This window comes from Lagopus muta, chromosome 1 (assembly GCF_023343835.1).
Source record: "Lagopus muta isolate bLagMut1 chromosome 1, bLagMut1 primary, whole genome shotgun sequence".
NCBI lineage: Eukaryota > Metazoa > Chordata > Aves > Galliformes > Phasianidae > Lagopus > Lagopus muta.
The window spans coordinates 40,078,662-40,105,214 of record NC_064433.1 but is presented as its reverse complement, the minus strand read 5'-3'; the positions used below and the strand labels follow the sequence as shown (position 1 = coordinate 40,105,214).

The 26,553-nt window shown below is 38.0% G+C and overlaps 2 protein-coding genes and 1 long non-coding RNA gene across 8 annotated transcripts in view; 2 read left to right on the top strand and 1 right to left on the bottom strand.

Annotated features, from left to right (window-relative positions):
- Nucleotides 1–970, bottom strand: part of METTL25 (methyltransferase like 25) — an 88,269-nt gene extending 87,299 nt beyond the window's left edge. For 4 of the 6 annotated variants that reach the window (XR_007375269.1, XM_048936541.1, XM_048936552.1 and 1 more), the window contains exon 1: nucleotides 637–970. Coding sequence is in view for 4 of the 6 variants with exons in the window: in XM_048936541.1 (XP_048792498.1) it covers nucleotides 637–871 (235 nt within the window). In the remaining 2 variants the exon portion in view is untranslated. The remainder of the gene's footprint in view (nucleotides 1–636) is intronic. The other 2 variants (XR_007375275.1, XM_048936531.1) reach the window with 1 other exon arrangement.
- On the top strand, nucleotides 954–7,583 carry CCDC59 (coiled-coil domain containing 59). Its single transcript, XM_048936576.1, has 4 exons — nucleotides 954–1,134; nucleotides 1,564–1,786; nucleotides 3,764–3,863; nucleotides 5,137–7,583. The coding sequence occupies exons 1-4, from the start codon at nucleotides 1,002–1,004 to the stop codon at nucleotides 5,296–5,298; spliced, it is 618 nt and encodes a 205-aa protein (XP_048792533.1). The 5' UTR covers nucleotides 954–1,001; the 3' UTR covers nucleotides 5,299–7,583.
- A 686-nt stretch (nucleotides 7,584–8,269) lies between these two features.
- LOC125688024 (uncharacterized) overlaps nucleotides 8,270–26,553 on the top strand; it is a 29,057-nt gene continuing 10,773 nt past the window's right edge. Inside the window, exons 1-3 of the long non-coding RNA XR_007374574.1 lie at nucleotides 8,270–9,202; nucleotides 12,502–13,287; nucleotides 18,786–18,903. This is a non-coding gene — a long non-coding RNA (uncharacterized LOC125688024). The remainder of the gene's footprint in view (nucleotides 9,203–12,501; nucleotides 13,288–18,785; nucleotides 18,904–26,553) is intronic.

The window sequence follows — 26,553 nt, the reverse complement described above, 5'->3', positions numbered from 1 at the left end:
TTCCACAGTTTCAACATTTGGAGGACTTTAACAGTTACATCTTTCCACTCGCATGAATTTATTTTATACGTATATATTTTTTTTTGTTCATTTTGCTCCAGTTATTCAGAAATTAGTCCGAGGGAAGGCGTCTGCCAGCTGGGAACTTCATGCCATTTCTCACTCAAAAGGAACGGGGGGGAAGTTTGAAATGAGACCACGACACCACCTAACATTATGAGCGCCTCTCTGGGTGCAATTCCTCGCACCGAGGCGGTGCCATCGAGGTTGCAAAGACGTCGCAGTGAGTGAGGCGAGTACTGCTGGTCCGCATACACGGAGGAGCACAAAGGGCTCCGGAAGGGCAAAGCAGCGGCAAAGCACTGCGGAAACGGCTGCAAAAAAAGCAGCTGGTACAGGCGGAGGAATAAAGAGCAGCTCTGCAGAGTGGGGTGAGATTCTCCTTTTATTAAAGTAAAGGGAAACGACTGCAATCTGACTTTGCCACAGAAAGGAGAAGGCCAATTAAGTCTGAACGGCGAGGACAGAACCTCACAGTGCCTACACCGCCCGAGATACCATAGCGGGAGGCAGGAAGCGCGCAGGCGGCTCCTGGTCCCTGCCCGCGCCCCACCGCTACGCCCCGCCGCGACTCACCCCACCGCACGGCCGCGGCGCCGGAGGCCTCCGACAGGGGGCGCCGCAGCGCCTGCAGCACAACCTCGGGGCGCGCCGCCACCAGCTGCTCCCACAGCCCGCGCGCGTAGAACTCCGTCGTGTGGGCGCGGCACAGCGGCAACGCGCGCGCCAGGAACCGCGCCAGGCGCCGCAGCCCCTCCTCCGCCTCCGCCGCCGGCAGCTGGGCCGGCAGAGCGCCCCGCGCCCGCCGCATGGCCCCTCGCGACTACCGCCCGCCCTCGCGGTGCCGCCGCCGGACGAGCAGGCGGGCGAGTCGAGCGCCGAGCGCCGAGCGGAGGCGGCGCGCCGTGGTGACGTAGCAGCTCTGCGACGCTGAGGCAGCGATGGCGGCGGCGCGGCGTGCGGGGTCCGAGCATGGGGCTTTGGAGAGCGCTGGCGGCGCGGCCCGACGCCCGCAGCGGAAGCGGTTGTGGAGGCCCACGGCAATGCACGGCCTTCTGGGGAGCGTCCAGCAGGGTGAGCCTGGCTGCGGGCACGCGGCTGTCAGGAGAACACTGACGCTAATCACGCTGCCGGCTTGTGGTCACGCAGCTGAGTGGCTTCTCTGTGGCATTGCAGCCGTGCAGACTCCGTAAGCCTGCTGCATTGCTTGTATCAGCGGCGTAACGTGTGCTGTGTTCCATAAAGTAGCGTGTTTGCAGTGATGGTGAAGTTCAGGCAGTAATCCTCAGTACATTTGTACAAGCTGCAGTAGGGATTGGGTTTCTATCAGGTTTTTTTTGTTGTTTTGTTTTTTTTTTTCCCCTGAGTCTTTAAAAGGTCCTGATGAAAATGACCCTAATTAGTGTGGAGGAATGTAAATGGGAAGTGGTCCTGGCAACAGCTACATGGTTTGCTGGTGCTCCAATAAGCAGCATTTGACTCCCTTTTTCCTTGTGCTTACAGGACGAGGATTTGCATTTCGGAGAAAACAGAAGATTGAAAGGAAATACAGGAAATTATTGAAGAAGGAGCAGAAGATCTGTTCACCACGGGCTGATCAATTCACAGATACTTACCCAGAGCATCTGAAGCATCTTTACCTAGCGGAGGAGGAGAGGCTGAAGAAACAGCACAAGTCTCCAAATGATTCAGTTCTATCAGAAGAAAAGCTTAATAAAGCAGTAGAGTAAGTCACGGAAATACTTCTTTAAAAATAATGATTTTTTATGCTTACAGAGGTACTTTAGATCTTACACTTTACATGGACTCCAGTATGATGATTTGCTTAAAAAAAAGCACGTAAGCCTTCAGTGTTTTTCTGAACTGTTAGAAAATGTAAGAATACAGCTTTGTTGTGTTTACATCAGAATCAGCTTTTTGGGGTTTGATTCCAGAGCATAGGCCAATTTTTATGCTATTTATAGAATCTTAGACTTGGAAGGGACCTTTAAACATCATCCAGTCCAACTCCCCTGCGCTGAACAGGGACGTGTACAGGTAGATCAGGTTGTTCAGAGCCTGGGCCAGGCTGACCTTGATTGTCTCCAGGGCTGGGACATCCACCACCTCTCTGGGCACCCTATTCTAGTACATCACCACCCTAATTGTAAAAAACTTATTTCTTGTGTCCAATCTAAATGACACCTTTTTGTTCCCATTACAGGGAGTAATGTAGATCTCTGAATTCCAAGCCCTATGTACATTTAAATTTTTGGAAGAAGAACATGCAAGAGAGTACAGAGAGAGGCAATCAGATCCAAGCCCTGCAGTAGGAGGAAAGTAGAGTTGTGTGTGGAATGGGCAGTTAATTCACAGAGATGACTGATGCAAAACTTAGGCTATTTTTCAGACCAGATTTTTCTTTTTTTAACTTTACCAAGAGTCATCGTGATTATAAACAAAATTTGTAATTTGATATGAATCTGGCTGCTAGTGTGCGAGGTGCAGTGACACTATTAGGTAGACTTCAGTGCTCTATGGGGATGTAAAATAGGGCACTGATTAAGTAATTCTGTTAAAATATTAGCGAACATTGCTTTTTAAGTAGTTTTGCAGTTCTGAGATGGGGTGTAATTACTTAATATTGCCACAAGATGGAGATCAGAGTATAACAGATTTTTATTTTTTTTTCCTTCGGAAGGGTTGTATTCCATAAAACTGTGAGCAAATCTGTTCACTTACCTTTTTGATTTTCTACCTGAGATTTCTGAGATTATGATGGTGAATTCTAGAAGTCTTTTATTATGAACAGTAGACTAAACAAAAACTTATTCTGTGAACAGCTGTTAAATATCTAGCAAAGCTTATGTTTTTCAAGTGTGAAATATGTGATACCACACTGTTTACATAAAGGACTTACCGTGAATCAGAAAAAATAATACTAAGCAGAGAATTCTGTATATCTATTATAATAATATGACAATAAATGCCAGACAAATGGCACTGTGGGAGTGTTTTTTGTAGAGTTTTCTTTTGTGAGGGATAACATCTTTTTGAATTCGAGAAGGAATATGAATTCAGCTCCTAATTTCAGAATGTTAAGGGCATAGTATACTGTTATGCCATCTTCAGTAAGAGTTTTAGAAAGGCATTGTTGCTGCTAATCTTTTTCACTTTGCCATGTCAGCGTGAACTTGAGCAGTTTGCTGACATTTGCTTGTCCTCATATTCTGCAGTTGTGTGCATGTGTTGGAACTAGAAAGAGATAACACAGCTCAAAGTTAATGCAGTGGTCGAGCTTTTCAAACTCAGAAGACTTTGTATGATGGAGAGAAACATCCTCTTTTAGGCAATGCTTAGTCTTCATATATGCTATTCACTGAAGATCCAGCAGATAAGACATGTGCATTACTAAAAGTTCCATGCAGACCAGTCTTTAGTTCACTTGGAATGAAGAAATCTAGTTTGCTATGTTGCTAGATGCTCATTACAGTACATGATACCAAATAGCATTACATGTAAGAGTAGTGCAATTAGGTATTCGTACAATACGAAAAGATGAGCTTTGCTCTTCTCTCATGTAATCTATAAATCTATATTTCTAATTAACTTCACCCCATACACAAAAAACAGTGCAAGACTGATTCTGCAGTAGCCGTGGTATATGTGATGATGGGCTATCTGCAAACAGGCATGTTTGAATTTTGTGTATTTTTTCTTACAGACCAGTCACAACTGAAGGAAAGTTTAAGAAAAAAACATCCAATCAGAAGGCAAAAGAAGAGTATGAAAAAATACAGGCTGAGCGTGCTAAGAAGAGAGAGGTAAATGTTAAACAGAGATCATTTTGAATCTTAGGCATAGAGTAGTTTAATACTATTTCCATCTGGATTCAAATAGGACCATGGGACAGGAGCACAGATATTGGTGATGTTCAGTCTTTTTCAGTTTGCCATTGACGTGCAGGCATTCAGGTCTTTGGAATTATGACTCTTGGTTCTAAGTTTTGCACTTGCTGTTAGAGGGATTTTTTATTTCATCAAGAAGTATTTAGACGTTCATTTATTTGGGGGTGTTACTTCTAGTTAATTTTACATTCCAACATTAAAGAACATTCTTACTAACTTTTGTACATCATAGAAGCTATTTGTACCATGGAAAACAAAAATATAATCGCTAAACTTATGATATATTTGGACATTCTGCAGACATGTCAGCCTTTGGGGTCATCATGGCATTGAATTTCAATTAATAAACTTGAGAAGAAGTCTTAAGTCTGATTTGTGATGGCTTACATAGGACAGGATACAAGAGAAGGAAGCTAGTTAGCTTGACCAAACTACTTACTAAAATTATGCTAGAAAAGAGGATGCAAAAAAAAAAAAAAAAAAAAAAAAAAAAAAGCAAGCACACAACCCCCACCCCACCCAACATATCGTAACTATCCACACAGAGCAAGTGCCTCCATTAGTGTTCTGGTTATATGTGTGAAGCATTCTTGACAAGTAATGCGTGTACAGTTGAAAACTGAATTGCATCTTTTTCTTATCTTAGTAAAGGCAGAAATCTGTTTTCCTTTGAAGAGGACTGGTCACTGTAATTTCAGTCCTGATTAAGCATCACAACATCATGTGCTTGTGATGCTATGTTAGTATTGCAAACAGAACACCTAAATGTTTCCCATATCATATCTGCCAGTCTCTTGCAAATACATCCAGTATCCTAGCACATTTGGGTTGGTATGGCATTTTCATGGGGTTGCTGAATCAAGCTCTTTCAGTCTTGCACTGAAAAAGAGAAGGTAAAAAACTTTGGGCACTTGAGTCATTTAAGAAAAAAAGGAGCATGGCAGAAAGGATGTAGTACATTTTTGGGACCAAACCTTCCTTTGTGGGATATTCTACTAGGAAAACTTGGCTTTTCTCTTGAAGCTTTAGACAATATATATTTTGATTGCATTACGTTCTGAAACAATCCTAATTAAGCTGTTAAAGTCAGTGGCCTACTGTCAGTACAGTACCTGATGACTAGTGCTCATATAAAAGAGAATATATTGCTTATAGATTTTTTTTCACGATCGTATCTATTTTGTTTTAGGAAGCAGAAAAAAGAAAACAACAAAGAGAAGCAGCTCAGAGGTTGTACAAGCAAAAGAAAATGGAAGCTTATAAAATACTGAGTAGGAAGACCAAGAAAGGACAGCCAAATCTAAATGCACAAATGGAGTTTCTTCTTCAGAAAATACAACAAAAGACATAAACCTCTGCATAAACCTCCATTACAGGTTTTGAGTTACATGTGGACATTTTATTAAATGACTTTTAATAAATAATCTCTTTTTGCTTCTTCATGACTTTTTGCCACTGGCACGATTTATCTCAGTCCAATTGTGGAAGATATTTGCCCTGAATATCTTAGGAATATTCTGTTCCTGAGAGTCAGTGAGACCTGGTACTTTGAAAATAAATGGGCCATGTTAATAAAATTCTATTTGTGTAATGTCCTGAATTCCAAATCATTAGATCTTGGAACTGTCTGAACACGAATTTATGTTTGTTTTATAGCTCCTAACTCTTCCTGCTGCTGTAACTACTACAGTCATGCTTACTGGAGAGGAGCAAAATGAGTGGAGTAAAATGCGACATGGTTGATAATCTCATGAACTGCCAAGGAGAGGAGTATTCTCTGGGATAGGATTTGGCACATGAAAACAACAAAAATTATACTAGGTTGGCTATTATTCCCCTTAAAACTTTACAAAAGTTAAAAAATGTTTTAAAATTGAAGTTATGGTATGTTTCAATCGTCTTCATCACAAAATATGTATGATTGTAAACAAAGTGTGGCTTCTTAAATGAGATGGATTGAGTGGATTGGTTGAAGTTTTGTTTTGCTAAATATGTCCTCCTTTTTCTGTGGAATTTTTCTTTATTCTATGGAATATATATATAGAAAAATAATTCTAAGGAGTTTGAGGTGTTAGACTGATCTTTGTGGGTCCCTTCCAAGTTGGGGTGTTCAATAATTCTGTGAAATCTTGATTTGGAGATTTAATTAGTGATTTTTAACTTAAAAATTAAATTAGAATTAAAAAGTTTGTATTGAAATTAATAAAAATTCTCAAGGCATGCTCTGTAAGATTTGCAATACTTTTACAAATTACAACATAATTATCACATTTAGAATTTGATGTCAACTGCACAAATGCAGAGTTTTTATTATTTAGAATGTATGAGAAATATAAACAGTTTTGAATTGTTTGACAAGTACTGTTAATTGAAGAATAGTTTAGGAGTTTAGGTTGGCTAAAATTCTTGTTATGTCAGTATCCTGAGGCTTTTTCCAAACGTAATTAAGCATTTTGCAAGGCTTGGCATCTTTTCCTTCTTATGACTTGAACCCAAGTCATAAGAAGAATGTGGGAAACTTTCAGAAATGGACGTGTCCATTCTTGTAGGAGACAATGGGAAAAAATGACATGCCAGTATTGTTCTGTGCTTTCCTGATAATTGCTGTAATTAAAGTCGTCACAGACTGGCTTTGGTTGGAAGGGGTCTTAAAAATCATCTAGTTCTGACCCCCCTGCTGTGGGCAGGGTTGCCACCCACTACATCAGGCTGCCCAGGGCCCCATCCATCTTGGCCTTGAACAAATACCTCCAGGGATGGAAACTGTCAATTTTGAATTGCTCTGCACAGAAACAGTGAAGAGGAAAAAACAACTATTTAACAGTAATGCACAAGACTGAAAATACTTCATCTAACTTGTGAATAATACAAAAGGAATACCATCCATATAAATTCATGGTTGAAATTCATCTTTTATCATTTGCATGTCTCTAACCTGTACGATCTTTTAAAACTCCAGCTAAGGAAATATGAAGCACAAGTATTTAGAATTGTTAGATTAAAAAGATCTCAACTCAGTTTGCCATTAGCTTAGTTGTATGTACTGGGCACAAGTCTGTAGGGATGTCACCTTTCCTGTTTATATAGCAAAGATTTCAGAAAATGCCAAGTGTTAGACTGAGAATGTCCGTGGCCATCTTAGATTACTCTTACTGCTGTAGATACTAATATACTGCCTGTATATCAGTATCCTTTTAGAGATGGTGTTTATCTGTAAAGCATTTGGATAAAGTTTGAGCGGTGCATTTGAGATTTCTTTTTCTCATTTTGACTTTACTGTCAAAATATTCTGTACATATGTTCGATTCTTCATGGAGAGTAGGGTAAGGATAACATGAGCTATTTATTTCTTTATTTTGGCATATCTGATTTAATTTTACCACATCTCACAGATCAGTTCAATAAAACATATTTGTTTTAGCAAATTGCATTCATAATTCACTCAAGTAATTTAATGGCTTCACATCATTCCTCCTTAGCAACAAGAAGTCTCAGTGGTTTTAGGGTGGAAAAGAACAGAATTTTCTTCTGAAAAGAAATCTCTTTTTCTACTCGTGTTATTCTCTGTTTAAGGATTAGAAGTAGGAGAGGAATTCAGGATACAAAGTATGTGTTCCATGGTATTGCTTACAAAAATTAATCTTGCATCATTCTAACTTTAGTTAGAAAGTTCTCTTCAGTCTTTTTACTCTGTACTCAGTAATATGTAAATTTTCCTGAGTGGGAACCAGAAGATGCCTCCCTGGTTTAGTTATGAGATATGGTTTAGTAGCTTGTGGTAGCAATGGTAGTGGGAGGACAGTCGGACTAGATGATATTGTCGGTCCTTGTGATTCTATGATTCTAGGACTCTTTGTGCCGTGCATAGGACAGTCTGGTCAGGTAGAGCACCTGATCAAATACTGTTATGGGGTCTGACCTTAGCCTTGTCATTGCTGGTTTAATGTAGGAGAGACAATTTGTGTCCTTTCTCTCACTCACTTTCTTCTGTACCTTTATTTGATTTGGAGATAAAAGGGGTTATTAATAAGCCCAGCTTATTGCAGACTCAGGTGAGAGATCTTTTTCTCCACTGTAAATTAATTCTTGATATAAGGGCTCTTGAAAGGGAAAAGAAAAGAAAAGAAAAGAAAAGAAAAGAAAAGAAAAGAAAAGAAAAGAAAAGAAAAGAAAAGAAAAGAAAAGAAAAGAAAAGAAAAGAAAAGAAAAGAAAAGAAAAGAAAAGAAAAGAAAAGAAAAGAAAAGAAAAGAGGAAAGGAAAGGAAAAGGAAAAGGAAAAGGAAAAGGAAAAGGAAAGGTTAAATTTACATATTTGCTAACTCTGTATTTTCTATATTTTGCTAATTGCCCATGACGGCGCTGCCCAGTGTCTCTATATTTCATCTGCCTGCAGTCCTGCAGCATCAAGCTCCTTACATTAATTCAACACAGAGATGCAGCAGCAGCAGCTCTGGATGACATGGTCATGATGGCACAGTAGGGAATCAAACCTTTGCTTTCATTTGCAGAGCAGCAGTGTAACAGCTGACCCATCATCCATTCGTGGAGAAAAAATATTGAGAGTGGAAGGAAGGAATGATATGGAGAAGGAAATATTGAGCTAATTACTTTTTTGAATTGCTGTTTTCTACAAAAATAGTCAAACGTGAGAGAGATGATTTTATGAATGTTGTAAATGCTGCCACTTTCAACCCTGTCTTTGAAATATTTGAGAAGTGGATTCAACAGCATACTTAGACCTTTAAAGCAGTCAAGCTATTTCTGTTTGAAAGTATGATCCATATAAGTACCAAGAAAAGACCACTCCTTTGACTGTTTTTCCTTCACTGCGGTGAATGTGTAGGAAAGATGTTGAAACATGAAGGGTAGCAAAGTCCTACTACAGTTCTTCCAGTCACTCACTCAAGTTCTCTCTTTGCTGGCGGTTTGTTTTCTATTCTCTGAAAACCTGCATCTCAAGTGGTTAAAATCTCTCAAGTACATCAAAGATGAAGTGGAATTTTGATATCTTGTTCTTTAAAACTGAGTATTCAATGAATACAGGGAACATTAGATGTCTTCTGGTTTTTCCTTTCATTGTAGACCGGTGAAGCTGTGAATCAGAAATAAGGGGGGAAGAAAACAGAGTACAACGCATTCCTTTTTCCTTTTTGGTTCTGAGGAACAAAATAAGAAGTTTCCCTTGCCTCTTTTGCACGTCTTGGGAAAGTCACAACAGGGACCTGAATGGAACACTCCATTGAGCTGCTCTGAAGGTAGGAGGACTTTCTCACTCTATATCCATCTCAAAATAGATATTTTTTTCATGCTACTTATAGGAAAAATAAAACAAAAACTTTTCTCCATGGAATTATGTTGACTTTATGCTTTTTCTTTCCTCCTCCCTCTGTCGTCCCCCCCGTCCCTCCCCCCTCCGTCCATCTGAGATCTCAAAAAAGAGTTTATGGCGAGTTAGGAGCTTCACTTGCCCTTTGATATTGTTCCACTTTTTCACTGTTACTGTGTTTATTTACTCAGGAAAAAAAAAGAAAAAAGCAGTGGACCTACAATAATATTGTTTATTGTTTTTGTTTATTTTGGAGCTCAGTTTTGCATATGATGACTACTACATAGTGAAAGATGTGTTCTAAGACACAAAAAGTAGTAAGTAAAAACAGCAGCCAAGAAATCTCTGAAGTATTTTTAGAGAAATGGAAGGTGGATTTATTTGTCCTCTTTTGAGAACTTAAACAAAACATTCTAATTCTGTTGTTTTCAAAATTTTCTATACTCAGTGTACCACCAAGGGGGCAAATAATCTCATCTTATTATAGATCACAGATGTGATTCCTAGAGATATATGTATCAATAGGGAGTTTATGGTGATTAGCTCAGATGTTAAGACTTTGAGAGCTAGGCAAGGTAAATCCTATTTTGTATGTTAAATGAGCCTTTGAAAGGGTCGTTTGGCAACAATGCTTAGTTGAAAGTCCTTGATGAAAGTACAGCTGCAGCTGGCTGTCTTGTGGTAGGAAATTCATCAGTTCCTGTCTTTTAGGGCTTACTGTATATTACAAATTCCACATTCAGTGCACAAGCAGTATGTCTGACTTGGCCCAGGTTTATCAGAGTTACAGCAGTAAGCATTATGACTGATCTGTGCATGTTTAGAGCATTTGAAGCTTCTAGAAATTTTACTGCATGCTTACATACATGGTATAAAACTGTTTTGCTCAACACCCCTGACATTTGACAATGTAGCATTCAAGTCTGCATTCATGCTTCAAAGACTGTCAGGACTTCAAACTTCATCAGATGATACTACTGAGTAGAAAATGTCCCCAGACACCAAACATTCAGTAGCATTTTCTGTTAAATGAAAGACACATTTATTTTTAATAATTATAATTACTTTTGCTTTCGTGTCCTTTTTTCAGTTTGCATCTTCTTTTCTAATGATGGCTAAAGACTAGCAAGTTTCTGTGCTTAGGAGTATATTTCTGCTAGAGGTCGAACATTTGCAAACATAAAGCTATAGTATATAATATTTCATATTCAGCTGCAGTCATTAATGTGCTTTTCTGTTATCTCAGAGAAATCTACTGTAAAATAATTGCTGCTTTTTAGTACGGCACAAACATTTAATTCTCGAAAGACAATGCAATGAAAGCTTTCTTTTTATGGTGTTTTGATTTCTTCAATTAATGGTCCATCTGCAGCAGTGATAAGGTTGCAAAGCACAAATTCAGGCTGTACCATAATTTCTACTGATATTTATCTTTTTTTTTTTCTATTCCTTATTTAGCTTATGGTGTTGTTTTTTTTTTTCTATTTTTTTTTCTTTGTAGATAATATAAATAAAACTGGTATTTGAGGTGAAAAATAAATTTTCATGAAATCAAAACAGATTCTTTTGAATATTCTGATACGCTTTAAAACACATTTAGTGCATGATAAACCAATACACACTAGAATCATAGTGTATTCTGAGTTGGAAGAGACTCACAATTCAAAGCTCCACAAAGAACCACCCAAAATTCAAACCCTATGTCTGAGAGCAGTCTCCAAACATACCTCAAACTCTGGGTTCAGGCCCGTGCCCACTGCCTTGGGCAGCCCGTTCCATGCCCACCGCTCTCTGGTGCAGACCCTTTCCCTAATACCCAGCTGCCCTCCCCTTACACAGCTCCATGCCGTTCCCTTGGGCCCTGTTGCTGTCACACAGAGCAGAGCTCAGCGCTGCCCCTCTGCTCCATGTGAGGAGCTGGAGCGCCATCAGGGCTCCCCTCAGCTCCTCTGCTCTGGGCTGAGCTCACCAAAGATCCTCAGCTGCTGACATATGCTTTGCCTTCCAGACCCTTCGCCATCTTCACAGCTCTCCTTTGGACACTCTAATAGCTTTATGCTATTCTTTTACTGTGTCTCCCAAATATACACCCAATGCTCGAGATGGGGTTCCACAGATACTAAGGGAGCTGACTAGGAAAGGTGTCTTCCTACAGTTGATGCATGATGGGTGAAGTGGCAATTGGTGGCTGTCTTGGCCATATTAAAACACCCATTTTTTTTCCAAAATGTGACTTTTAGAATTGTTATATAGGTGTCAACATGATAAATAGTACTTCAGATTTAAAAACACAAAACTCTATTCCATATGCATCGTGCTCAAGATTAAAGGAAAGGAAGGGAAATTGTACAACGATATCTCTCCATATATCTGTAAACATTGATCAAATTTTCAGGAAGAGTTAGACTTGCAGCAAACACTTTTTACTTAATAAATGTTTTCATTGGGAGTGCACAATGCGGACTAAACAGTACCAACATCTTCCACTTCTGCACAGTGCTTATTTCAGTAGTACAGCAAGTTCTCAAATTTTCAACTGCAGAAGTGGGGAAAGGTGCGCTTTTCCAATTCACGTCTGCACTTCTCATCTCATCTCAGAATAAGCCCTCTTAGGGCTTGAAGTTCTTGAAGAATCATTGAAGCTAATCATGCAAAGTAAGAGAAATTAAAAAGGCAAATGAAAAGCTACCTAGTCCATCTTCTGACCTCTTACATTCTCTTTTCCAAAGCTGGAACCTGTATCTTAAGATTTGCATTTACTTTTGCCACAGTACTTCCCAAGGCACTACACCTGACCATGCCCTAGGAGCAAAAGAACAGTTACACGGAGGTGTAACACAGAGGCACAGCAGTGTTCACTGAGACCATTGCCAGAGATACGACTAAGGAAGATTTCTGAAACACCAGGTTTTTTGGTGCATTGTCAGAGGATGTCAGAATTAAGTGTATTTCTGTGAGAACCCTGAGTGAGTTCAGAATACAGGAGGTATTTTTCATAAAAGTTTTAAATTTGGGGAGAGTTCTGAATATTGCTCATGCCTTCAACCTTCATACCTGATGAAATCCTAATGATTTTGAATAGAAAGTGGACTTTTAATTAACACTCTCTAAATGGTGAAAACAAAGATTGTTTATCAATTTCCTCAGTTCGGAAAAGTAGAGAGAATTTGAAAAAATAGCACATAGGCTCAATTTTCACAGTAGCACTCTTATATTTTTTTTTTTCAGTTTTCTGATGGTTCTGGGGCTATATTGTACTTTTCTTCTTTGGCTTTGTATTCACAAAAGAAGAGCATGGCTGTGCTGAAACTACAATATTTACCATTTAATGAAAAACGTGACTGAAAAAGCAAAAATAAAATAAAAATGAGAAGTGAGCTTACCTTGAAACTGTAATATGCAGGTAACAACATCTTTTATTTTCTCGCAATGTCATTTGGTAAGTGTACAGTTGAGGTACGTTGGATCTTAGGCAATTGTTAGTCAGTTTGGATAAGGTCTTTCTTAGAAAAATATTGTTTCATAAAAATTATGAACTTGATAGAAAAATGATTATCTGGTCTATTCTATACAAAATGTATGTAATTATTGCAGGACTACCATGTCTGCAATTTGAATTATTTTCTAATACTTTTGTGGTATTACTCCAGCCCTGCAAAAATCTAATTTGTGCTGAAGACTGCAGACTTTTGTATCTGTTAACTGTTGCTGATTAATTAGAGGCTGAAAAGCTTTTCATTATCCTTTAATTTTATTGTCTTTTAATTTCAGCGCTATGGTAGTATTAATAAATTGTAAACAGTGCTTTGCAGACAGCAGCAGGGTACTGGATGTGAAAGAAAAGATTCATTCTTTAGTGGTTTTGTTGTTAGATGTAAGAAGTAAGCAAGATGTAGTCTTTGCTGTGATGGGGCATTTGACAAGTATATCTTCTGCTTCTAGAACCAGCATGGAAGAAGAGATCTTGTTCCTCCTACATTAGGACAGAAATGTTTTCCTAGAATGCTTTTTCTTGTAAGTTTGTTAAGAATGCATTTCCTCGTATGTCCATTTTAGCAAAAAGTGATGCATCAAAGTAAAGTTGTGAGCCCAACATAAGAGAAAGGGGTGGAGGGTGCAGACAAATGGGAAAGCTGATAACTATGCATGACTCTTACTGTGAACACTATCAAGAATAGGTTGAGATGAATTGCTGTTGTACAGAATCATTGCATATATATAAATATTCTAAAATATTACTGCTTGGAAGTCAGGACAGAGCTAGTTCTACCACATAAAATAACCTATCTAACTTAATAAAGGAGCTCACCTTTACAGAACATCTTCTATACATTTCAGTGTATATAGCCACGACATTTATTTCAGTTTACAACAGGGATGTCACTGCAAGTAGCCAAATAATCTCAGTGGGGAAAAACAAAATTAAGAAAATACTTTACCCTAGTTTGAGTCTGTAAAATACGTGCTACAGAATGAAAGCTTATTTCTTATCAAAAACCTGTGATATTATCTGTTTTCTTTCTTCTTTTAAAAACTTGAAACTATTTCATTTTTTAAACTAAGTTATATGAACTGTTTAAAAAAAGGAAGAAAGATAGAAAGAAAGGAAGGAAGAAAGTACAGAAGAAAGAATGAAAGAACGGAAGAAAGAAAGACATTTTCCCTGTGGCTAACTGTATTTGGTCTGTTTCTGTAGCAACAGGAAACACATTTTGTAGATGATTTTTAAACATTTCAAACATCTCACATTTTTTGTAATCCAGCTTCAAAAGGTAATATCAGATACATATATACAATTCAATTGAGCCAATTTACAGAAAAGATGGAGCAAAATAATAGGCTGCATCCATGCTTTCCTCTGCTACTCCATGTGTGCAAGCAGTTTTCAGATGCTCTTCTTGATTTTAGCCAAGAAAAAGCCACTGGGTGGTGGCATAGAGCTGGATTTCATCAGGAGATCACAATTCAAATGAGAAAAAAAAAAAAAAAAAAAAAAAAAAAAAGACTTTAAGATCAAATCTGATAGACTTGTTAACAAAATCTTTAAGATTTGGTGATTATTTCAAATTGGTCTCATCATAAAACTCACTGGACATAATTAAAAATTAGTTCCGGCAATAGATAATCTATGGAAAATCTTTATGAAGTCTTCAAATGTTTACTTTATTTTCCATTTTATACTGTCCAGTTGCTACTTTGGCCAAACCCTGCTCTATTTTTGCTTGTTAGATGAACAACACTGTAAAAGTTACATATATACTTGCATTTCATCTAAATTGAAGAAACCATAGAGTCTTTCAGTATAGAGGGAAATATAGTATTTTAATTCTCTTGAAAGCTAATTGTAAGTTTATCAACATTTTTCTCTTAATGAAGACATCAACATATGACAAAATATCTGTTCCACAAACCATTGCAGGCTGCAGAACATCCTCTTCCTCTATGTTCTCTACTCATCCCTTGCTAAAAAAGGGGCTGGGCCACAACCTCTTAGCTTCTTATCTGAGGTTGCTGCATTGCTAATAGTATAAACAAACACTGCAACATAAACTCAGAGGGATATTTAATGGCAACTTCACAGCTCCCCTGAGTTCAGTTTCTCCTGCAGGTACTGACAGCTGCACATTCTGTTGGCATCTGAGTCACAGGCAGCACAAATGGTTTTAGCCAGGTGAGCCTCTGCACCTGGGGACCAACCTGAAATGACACAGAGTGAATCCTGTAGCAGCTGAGCTGGAGGAGTTACTTCAGCAAGGCTGGGGATACAGCAGTCTGAAAAGGGTGACGAGGGGACAGGAACGTTTTATTGACAGCTTTTGTGTACACTTTAAAGGAGATGTGTGAGATACCAGATTTAGATACCAGATTTGCTAATCTCTGCCAGTTCTTCCAGTTCACTGAGTTTTGGACAGTATTTCAGCTCAGGACGCTGTTTCAGCTCAGCCCTCTCTGTCTTTTGCAATGATGATGACATCTGCCATCCACTGTTCTACTGGTGGTTATAGCAACTCATAGCATCTCATTGCATCTCATAGCATCTTAGTATAAGGTCTTCTCTGGGGTTAGTTAGAAGTTGGAGAAATAGCCTTACAGTCAGCTCTGAGTATCGAGTATCACAAAGTTGGACTCTGTAATTTTGTGTCTGGATGCCTATTCTGTTCTCCTTCTTCCTTGAAAATGCTTGGAGGAGGTCTCCAGAGCAATACAATTAGTTCATGGAGTCTTAGCAAATATTGAGGCACCTGTGAGATGTCACTTTCACAAAGTTGACCCAAGTGACTGATGTGCTTCTGCAATGTTGTTATGGTTCACTGGGTTGATTTGCTCAGACTTCTTTGTCTAGGTACAAAGACAGTCCACAGTTAGGATATGTGCACCTTTAAAGTATAAAATAAAAATTCATTTTTTAAGACTGTTAGGAGTTAATAACCTCTTAGTCTTTAGCATTGGTGTGCCTACTACCTCTGCTCTGAAGAGCCTTTGCTGAGAGGCCAGCAACAGTCAAGAAGGGGAAAGGGCTGGCCACCACCACCTTCTGGGACACATCCTCCATACTTCAAGTTTTTGTCTGTCACCACCTCCATCAACTCTGTTGAAAATGGCCACTTGATCCGGTGTCAGTTCCCAAATAAACAGGACAGCCTGAGCAGCCTCGCTGCTCCACATACCAAGCTAGTATTTTCTCTCATATCCTTGAGATATTAGTGATGCTGTCTCAACAATCCTATCTCCAGATGAGAATTTTATCTTTTCTATCTTTTTCTTCACCTTCTCAAAGCACTTTTGCATCCACCTGAGCCCAGATTATTACACTGGGTGTGAGAGCTGGGTCTTGGATGGCTGGTCCACTAGGGAGAGTAAGGACTGATTTGGTCACGGTTACAGAGAACAGTTTCAGCCTGTGTAGTGACCCAGAGAAAGGCACTCAGGAGCTCATTTCTCTGGAGAAAGAAACTAATCATATTACTTGTTCTACACTGCTGCTGCTTTCACAGTCTAATGTAGATTTGAGAAAGACAGAATTTTTGTTGTCTGAAGTCACTCAGGATCATGGAAGAAGCATATTCATCTAGGGAAGGGTGTTCTTCCTTCAAGTTCAGGAATAGATTGTACAGAGTGGTATCAGGTTCTTCCAGACTGGGTCCAAGATTCGCATTTGTCCTTGTGGAATTTACAACATTTCTGCTCACCTGTTCCTCTAGCCTGCCTAGGTCCATCTGAGCCACAGCCCTACTTCAATCATGTCCATTGGTATTTCTGGTTTCATTAATATCAAAGATATTAGACACAAAAGATCCCGGGACAGACCCTTGTGATGCTCTGCCTGTCATCAAATCCAGGTATTATTCCACAGCCTTGCGATCACGGGCATCCAATGTGTCTTTACCCACCCAGTAACCCATTTAGGAACATTTTTAAAATAGGAAACATGCAATGTTTTTGTGGCCAGGTACTGACTACAACTGTTTTTTGAAAATGTATACCTTTCCTTGTTTATCTGCTTCTGAAATAGCGTTGTTATTCTTTTGTCTTAAATAGATGGTATAGACCTTAAATTAGCATCATTTTCCTGATTTCCAACTATAGTGGTTTTATTAAAATTCTTTAAGATTATCGATTGATTTTCTGCAATTTCTTATTGATATTCATTTCTAATACCCTTCTCTTCTTGTCTCTTGAACATAAAATTTTTTATTAATCTGTACAACACTGTGATGTATAAATGTAATAAAATTGAAAATGCAGAAGTACTAATTTATATGCATTAGTTCCATTCATTTAGCATTACTTAAAATAATGAGCTTCCTAAAAGAGCTAGCGATATTCTACGTAAAAAAATAATATCTGTTGCACCATCTAGTAAGTACATTTTCAAGATCCACAATCCAAGATCCACCAAGAACCCTAAGGGTATCATATCAAGAGAAAAAAAAAAAGAAAACCTTGCACATTTTAAGTCTAAACAATCTTATCTACTGAGATTGTTCAAAAAATCATATATGTAGCTATTTTGGAAATAATTTTATTCAGCTTGCTAATACTAAGTTATATCCTTCATTTTGACAGATGATGGATTAGATCACAGAATTATTATTTTTTGTTGCTTAATTCAAGTGATCCTGGTTCAAGTTTAGTGTGCAAAATACATACTAAGGAAGCAATATGCTCATAATTCTACAGAAGATACAGCATTACCCCGTCATACACTTCCTGTTCAGGGCCCTTTTAATTCTGGCAAAGTAAAATAGTTATTAAAAAATATAATAACAATAATGGATAAAATAGCTAACTAGTTTGCTTATGATATCTGATACTTTTATCTGTGAGATTTACAGTGAGTAAAGTCAGTCTAGAAATTTACAAGAAGTGCACTCATGCATTTATGCAAATTTTTTCTAACGGTTCTACTCCTGAGACATAAAGTGATTTATACATGAACTGTAGCATCTAACAAATTTGATTTTTTCATGTGTTTTATGCATAAATGGATGTTTTCCAAGCAAACTCATCACCAAGAACTTGTTTACATAATTTGATTGACACATACCTCAGTACAATTACTTACATACTGTGGAAAAATTCCTGGGGAAAAACATAATTGAGAGGATTATCTTGTTTGCTGGAACTCTAACAGTGTTCTAACAACAACATTGTTAGAATAACAGGGATTATTTTTTATAATGGTGACCATTTTTAAAATGTCAGCTTCTGTTCCAGATGGCCCTTGAAAATATAACCCTGTTTGACGACTGAATTTGAATCCTAAAGACTGCAGTTTCTTGACAGCCAGCTAAAATAACTGGGCTTATTTGTGGTTGGAACCCACAGGCCAGAGACATAGCTAAGAAAGCAATTCTTAGCTTAGCTGGAAGGAGGCATAAGGAGGATGGCCCACACAGTGTGTTGTCTGCCATAGCTTCACTTGGCCGTCCCAGGAGGGGTGATCTTCGTTTGAGTGAGTTGCCATCTCAGCTACTTTCTTCTGACTCCTCCCTGAAAGATATTACACACCTGGTAACAGTGAGGGGTGAACAAAAAGCTGAGAATGATGTTTGCTTGGTGCTGCATTTATTTATCTAATTACTTATTGTCCTAGTGTACTTTCATAAAATGAAATTATTATTATTATGATATTTTAGGATTATTAACTGTAGAATAACATGTTCTACAAAGTAGCCTTTAGCATCTGTTTTGACCTACAAAGTGATCATGTACATGTGTCTATGTTTCTTCTTTAAGCTGCTAAGAGCATGAACTTTCCACGGTCTGATTACACCCTAAGTCCATATAGTAATTAACTGATTTTGAGAATGATCAGTTCCAGTGAAGTAATTGGGTTCTTTACACAGAATAATACAATTTTTAAAAGAGATGGTAAGAAACTGCTATAGAGTTGGAGCCATACCACTGAGGTACTCTATCTCCTTTTTGTAGACCTATTTTGAAAACTGTTGCTATTTTTAGTTGCACTACTCAGTACTAATAATGTTCCTGTACTTTTCTCCTACTAGTAGACTGGGCATACTGTTTTACTACCTGAAAACTGGAGGTAAAATTGCTTCAGGTGGGCTTGTCATAACCTGGAGTTGTTCTGCTGGAAGTCAGGAAGACTGATGCGCAAGAATGAAGGTACTGCTCTTTTGCTTTGGCCATCACATGAAGAACTACTTCAAAACTTTTCTTAGCCTGCTTCAGGGGAAAAGTTGCCATCTAACAAAGGTTTAGGAAACAGGAAAAGAAAGCAATACTCTTATGTGATGTTTCTGGTGGTTGGTCCATTTTCTCGAGTGAATACAGTATTCTTTCCTTGTCAACATCTTCATTATGCTTCTTGTTTTGAGGCTTTACTAACCTCCAATCTAAAAGAGAAAGAACACCAACTATTTTCCTTCAAAATACTTTCCTATTAGTAGTCCATTCCCACATACCTTTGTAACATTTTTTTTCCCATAGAGCCTTAAAACAGCACATCTTTTCAAGACTGCTTTCTTCCTTTCAGCTAAACCGCTTTCTTGTCCTCTGCCTTTTTTCAACATGGAATAAAGAGAAATCTCTACATAATGGAGGACGCTCAGTTGAAAGCAATCTCAATTACAGTTTTAGCTTTGCAACTGAATGGTGTTCAGCCTGATTATTTCAGGAAAAGAAAAAAGGGGACTTAAAAAAACAGTGCGGTGAAGTTACCTCCTCAGCAGCAATCATCCTCTTTATGAAGAGTGGCTGAGGGAGCTGGCATTGTTCAGTCTGGAGAAGAGGAAGCTTGGGGCTGACCTTATCACTCTCTACAACTACCTGAAGGGAGGTTGTGGTGAGATGGGGGTTGGCCTCTTCTCCTAAGTAACTAGCAATAGGGCAAGAGGGAATGGCCTCAAGTTGTGCCAGGGGAGATTCAGGTTGGATGTCAGGAAATAATTCTTCTCCAAGAGAGTGGCCAGGTGCTGGAATGGGCTGCCCAGGAAGGTGGTGCAGTCACCAACCCTGGAGGTGTTCAAGAAACATTCAGATGCTGTATTGAGGGACATGGTTAAGTTGGAAATGTTGGTGGTATGTGGACGGTTGGTCTGGATGATCTTTGAGGTCTTTTCCAACCTTGGTGATTCTATGATTTTATGATCACTGCTGGATCCACCAGCATTTCTCTTTGTAGCCACATAAACCTGGAGAGAATTGTGTAGCAGAAGATCCCAATGTAAGATCAGGCAATTTCTTGTAATGGATAAATTTCAAACAGTGTAAATGTAGATAGTAGATATCAATGCTCTGTGGAGTTAAGATTGTGTTTATGTTAACAAACAATGCGATAGTATAACTATTATGTTATCTCCCCAGAAATGGAGTAACCAGAAATAATTCTTTTGCATTCAGACTCATTAGTGAAAATACCAGATTTTTTTTTTAATTTGTTCCAATGAAAGAAAACTAAATTTCTGTAGTACAGTCAGTAACACAATTATCTGGATACTTTAATATTTTAGAATTAATAATATTATTAGATATGATGATTAGTTATAATTGAAGCATCTTTCATTAACTTGATTTTGTATAATTGATTGCTAGGCTAAAATTTTGATCTATTGAAGGTAATTGGATTTTCATCTTATGTTTCCAGCAAGTCAATTTTTCTCCCCTGTTTCTTTTGTTAACCTTTTTTGCCCCCATTCCAGTCTTTCATTTCTTGAAATGACAGAGTTCAAAGATCTGATCACAAGACCTGATAAATCTTGTGGAGCATAGCCCTTAATTTTATGTGTCAGTAATTTTCAAGTTGTACAATAAAGCTTGCTAGAGCTCCACATGAACATATTTTATTTGTTCTTCCTAGTGTATGAGGATAGTAACACCAACAGAGTGCCTCAAGACCTTGCTGTCTCTCTGATAGGGAGCACAGATTTTTTTGACTTAAGAGAAAAAATGCAGTCAATTCATGTTAAACCACTGATTTTTGATTTTCCAATAGCTTCTTCCTCTGCTTGGAAATACCATATATTTCCAAGAAAAGAGATTGTTCAGTAAAGACATATGAAGACGGTGAGGAATGTAATAATTTTATAAAAGATCTGATTCTGTCAAAACACCTGTTATTATGACCTTTTAAAATCTACGGAAGGAATTTTGTGGAACCAAATCTTGAAACTTGATATCCATGTATTGTGCTACTGTATTTTAAATGGTGTTAATAGGAAGAAATACTTCTTCTTAAAGGATTTTCAGCTTATATTTCCTGATTCAGACATTCACTTTGGTTTATATTATCTCCTGCCTTACCTACTTTGGAGCATTTAGAGAACTAATGAAATACATTATGGAAGACATGCCATGTTTTTCACTGCAATAATACCTGTCCTGAGAGGATATATTTTCACTGATAGAACAAGATCATTAACCAAGAAACCTTGTTTTACTGTGTGTATTTTTACAACAAACTTGATTTGTGCGATTATAAAAAGACAAAAGTTGTGACCTTCCTTGATAGTAAAAAGTTTAATTTTTAAAGAGTTGTGTTTCCTAGCTTAGTGAGTGCTCACACATGACTAAGATTGACAGAACTTCCAGTTGCTGAAAGGAGAACTGCTGAGTTCTTCTGGAAATGTGCTTTAGGCAAAATAAATAAAGAAATAAATATGAAAATGAGCATGTCCTTCTGACCCTACAAGTATTTCTTTCCTGGTGAGAGTTCAGATGACATCAGATTTTGTCACAGAAAACCAATAGAAGGAATATTAGCAATATGAGTCAGTGGCTTGGGAGTAGAGAAAGAGCCAATATAAGGCTCAGTACGTGTTCTTCACAAAATATATCCTGTTTCCAAAGGGGGGCTTTGGTTTAATTATTTTTGCTTCAGATTTCATTCACTGAATTATGAATTTCTTACAAGAGTCTTAAAAATGTGTCTTGCTTCTCCAGAGAAAACTGCAGACTGTCTCAAATAATGAGCTACTGGCTTTGTGGAATTGCCTCCTTTGTTGTCATGGAAACTAAAGTTATGAAAAATGAAATGAAAGAAGCCAATAATGCCTCCCATAGTTTTGCTATAACTCTTGGAGTTGTTAATGTTCCTTATCACAGATAATTATTTTTAAAACCTTTGGATCAAAGGAATGGTCAATATGGAGTTCTGTTGAAGAGCAACTGAACATTTGTGTACACAACTGGAGCATACTGATGCTAGTTAATCAGAATCTTACAGAATTATATTACAGATCTCAGTCCTAGGGAAGGTAGTCAAAATTTAGCAGAATTTTATCCAGGTGATGAGGACTTGGGGAATGTTACCCAAACTCCTGGAAGCTTCCACCAGTGGGAAGTAATCTCCTTCTGAAGATTAACTGGCAGTTTAGTCCTAGAATAAGGACTAAAGCATTCTTCATCAGTTGTTTCCTGAAGGCTAATAAACAAAACTCTTCCAAAACAAAGCTGTGTACTGTCCCATTCCAGATGAATCACCTGAATCAAGCATATATTTTATTTAAAATAACTATGTCATGGGAACAGCCCTGCAAAAAGTCTCGGGCTTAATTAGTCTTGAAAATTTATAGTTATGGCATCCCTGTCCAAAATATCTGTAATTGACTTCCAAAAAAGAATCTTGTACTTTAAATTAGTCCCACAGTTCATTAACATGGTCGTTTTACTTCAGTAATCAACTTCTACCTTAAGAATGTATCTGTATCATAAGGGCCAAATCAGAAGTACTTTGGACCAGAGATATACTGATATCTTCTGAGCAACACCCAAATCCTAGCGGTGGTTTATTATTTCCTGCCAGTTTGACAATTAGATATTCTCTTTAGATGGTCACAAAAACTTTTACAGGTAAATATTAAACATCTCAGTTGTATTTCCTCCAACTAGAATCACTCCCCAATGCTCACAGGCTTCTTAAATGCAGTTGCTGGCACCAAAAAGACAGTGAAGATGGACTCTGCCTTTTATAAAAGGCACCTACCAGGCATGTGACATCCACTTCTATGTAGTAGGTAAATTCATAGAGCATTGGGTGTATAGTTAACATTTTGGGTTAATTCTCCTCTTCCCTTGAAGGCAACTCAAATTTAAAGAAGGCTATCTTCATTATCTAAAACCTGAAAATACTCTCTAGGTTTTCTGCTGAAGCTGTCGATTCTGCAGCAATTAAATTCTCCTACTACTGAATGGACAGAAGGACCATGATGATCAGCAGCTATTGTTCCCACATGAAAGAGAAATCAAAGATTCTTACTCTACTCCCTTGACTCATTGCACTTTTCACTAAAAGTAAACATACCTACCCTGCCCTTGAATAAATGGCAGAAGCATGTTTGAGGGGAGGGCTCTGATCATAATCTCATGGCAGCTCTCTTTCCTGGCCCGTGCCTCCTCTATGGGGATCAGACTGGAGAGCTCTCTGCTGAATGTGCTGGCAGGTTTGCTCTGTCTGTCTGTCTGGTGTTTCTGACTTGTCCAAACAACTCTGTCAGCAGTCAAGGTGCTTAAGTCAGAGCTTTGTTTTTTGTTTTCAGACATCAAAGGATCAGTACTGTAGTCCTTAACATGATGTCTGCCTACAGCAATATACCGTAATCTTTTATTGAACCTGATCCTTATTTTTTTTTTTCTGCTTTTATTTTATACTGTTAAGTGATGATATTACTGTTACATTTCACTGAGTTTTGTTTGAAAAACCCAACAGCTTCTGAATTACTCAGGTACCAAATTAAAGATGACCACAAAAGTGAACATCTAAAACAATACAGTAAAATGTGTTATTTCAGTTTCTGAATCTTAAAAAACAATTTTCATTAACTAAAAATCCATTCAAAGATACACACCTCATGCGAGGAATAAGAAAATGCTAATAGTAACACTAGCAGATAAAATCGATGGGCACAGGGTCAAAAATAAAAACACTCTATTTTTTAGAAAAAGGTTAGGTAATTTAGAAATTAATCAAAACTTTACAAAGCACAGAAGAAAAAGCAATTAATATCAATCGGTTTTGTATTGCTTTCAGAGAGGTCAAGATTTTAATATTTTTGTTTGTCCTTTCCTTCACTTTGGCTTTATTCAGACTTGTTTATCCTGATTCAAAACATGTTTAACTTTCTGTCATTGAAACCTATAGCCGGGATTACTTGAAGGACATGTTTGAATGCTTTCCTTAAATCATACCTTTGCCAAATATCCCAGTTTAATCACATTGTTTTTCTCAAGGAATGTTCAGTCTCGAAGAACAATCTCCTGGATTTGTGTAGTTAAGAAAGAGTTTTAGCTGCAAGATTTGTTCTATGTTTCCTTCAGTAAGCACCCTATCTTTACAGCTGTGGATAAAAACTAGAAAATATGATTTTAAAAGCCCATAAAGGCACAATTTCAGAAAAGCAAATAAAAATAACCTCAAAGGATTCTTTTTACAGCTCCTCCTTTTGACCTAACCTCCTTGAGGTTATACTTTCAGCGATACAGGATCAAAATTTCAAATCACGCAGAAAACAAACACATTTTCCAGAATAGATATCATCTTTTTCCAGTGAAAGGAAGTAAAAAAATCCCTGAGTCTTGAATATAATTATTTGAAGCAATATGAAGGAATCAAGACATTTGCTATTCCTTAGGAAGAATGAAGACATCAGAAGTGTTAATTAAAATTACATCCTGCATATAATTTGCATTTTCCATTTAAGATATTTAAGATATCCTTTTACCTTATGCAGTCTTCTTATCCACAAACTGAAACATGTTTGATTTATGACATGTGTAATTCTTTTTAATGTGATAGTAATATCTAAAATGACCAAAAGTTGAACAGCTTGTAAATCTTACATTTTTTATAGATTAAAGGAAAAAAGATGAGTTTCATTTATTTTTTTTTTTTTTCACAGTAGCACGCTTGTTTCTATATACAATTTTAAAACACAATTCCTATAGGAGCATCCTTCTTCTATCCTTATGTTTTTCTTCTGTCACTGACATAACATTTTCACCTCTTCTGGGGTGAAGTTAAATTCTGACTGACACATCTAAACATAAATATTTCTCAGGAATCTCAGCAAAACTCAGATAAGATGAGGAAGCTATGTTTAACTATTGGAACAGTTTTACAGAAGCTCATTCTCTACTGCAAGTTTCCCTGGGGATCCCTGAAAACAATTACTTCTTAGCCCCCTTTCTAATATATTTTTCAATAACTGCAATTACTAATTAACATCTTGAATTCAAGATTATTTTTTTTTCTAAAATGTGTGCTCAAGCTCAAGTACAACTACGTGATATGATGTAAAATTAAGCCCTGTGGATTGTTAGTGTAATTTAGTATCGGAGAGGATTAATCTCGTCCAACTTTGAATTTCCTGAATTCAGACACCATGTCTAAGTCAATTGTATAGAATCCCTCAGTATCCTATGAGGAAATCAGGTAGCTCCAGACACTCCAGACACCTTCTACTGTAAGGCAGGTATCTTATGCAGAACAGATAGTGTGTGCTCTAGCAATGCCTCTCCCTCTCACTGTGGTGATATATGGATGACCAGTGAAAAGCAGATGATTCCTAGGTTCAATGTCAAGAAAACTATGAACAATGTTCTTCCATTCTGTATCCCAGTACTGGCAGCAGCATCACTTTCTAGCTCTTCTCTGGCAGTTCTACCTGCTATCTTCCCTGTGGGCCAGCAGCTCCCAGCTCCACCCCCTCTACGGGGCCATGCTTGTCTCTGCCAGCTGCCAAGTGAGAAACTCACTGCATCAGAGGAGCAACTTGCTGTATATGACAGTGGAATAACAGACTGTTCTGCTTCTGAGCAGATATCAGTGGTCCCTAAGGAGACTGGGGAAATTACAGGGGGACCAAGAGAACGAGAAGGAAAAAGCCTCAAGGGAAATGGAGAAACACAAAAAGAACAGCTGCAACAGAAGAAACACACATAAAACCTAATACTGTGTAGGTGTAAAATTAAAACAAGATGATTTATAAAGAACTGTGGAGGGAAGAGGCTGTTGGGACAAAGAGAGGATATATAATTCAGAATTAAATTTTTTGGGAGACTTGAATTGGTCTTTGCACAGTCTGGATAGTGAACAGTTAAACTGGTTCTCTTGAATAACCTATACAGTGACATTTGTTTCCATAAATTATTCACTGAATACTGACAAATAACAAACTCATTTGTTTTAACTGGCTTTCAAGGGAAAAAAAGGTGAAATTTTCAATACATTATTCAAACAGCTGGAGTTCAGGTATGTTTTTATGTATGTCACCAGAAACACACTTGAGGTGTTATTAGATGGCAAGTGTGATAAAATGAGCATTTGCTTTGCATCAAATGCTATTGATTGCTGAGCTCAGAGGGCCGTTGTCTGCTGAAAATGTGGAGTATTTGAGCTTTTGCCAGTTCCTTGTTGCTGAGCAACAGCATTTGTCCCTTCCAGTTTCTAGTGTGTATGTAGCTTGTACATATGGATTAAGTTGAATGTAGAATGAAGACTACCTTAACTGCTTAATGACTGGATATTGTATTCCCTTTATTTAAAAAGTAAGAGCTGCCAAGCAGTACATTCTCGTGCAGTTTGGCTGTGCATAGGATGTGGCTGTCTGGGGGCAGACAGAAGCAGGGCTGCCCTGTTGGAAATGGAGAACAGGGAGATGAGGAGTCCTTGTGCTGATCAGGGATGGACTCAAAGCCAGGGCTCAGCCCCACAACAGCCTAGTAAAGTGTAGGACAGACAAGACCAACCAAAGGCATGAGTCATACAATGATGGCAATGGAGCAGGTCCGAAGTTCAGTCACGATGTCAGGTCACATGCT

What these genes read in the sequence shown, in the direction of transcription:
- CCDC59 (XM_048936576.1), top strand. Translation starts at nt 1,002, where the DNA reads ATGGCGGCGGCGCGGCGTGCGGGGTCCGAGCATGGGGCTTTGGAGAGC. An exon ending in TCTGGGGAGCGTCCAGCAGG is followed by an intron (nt 1,135 to 1,563) that starts GTGAGCCTGGCT and finishes TTGTGCTTACAG; the next exon opens with GACGAGGATTTGCATTTCGG. An exon ending in AGCGTGCTAAGAAGAGAGAG is followed by an intron (nt 3,864 to 5,136) that starts GTAAATGTTAAA and finishes ATTTTGTTTTAG; the next exon opens with GAAGCAGAAAAAAGAAAACA.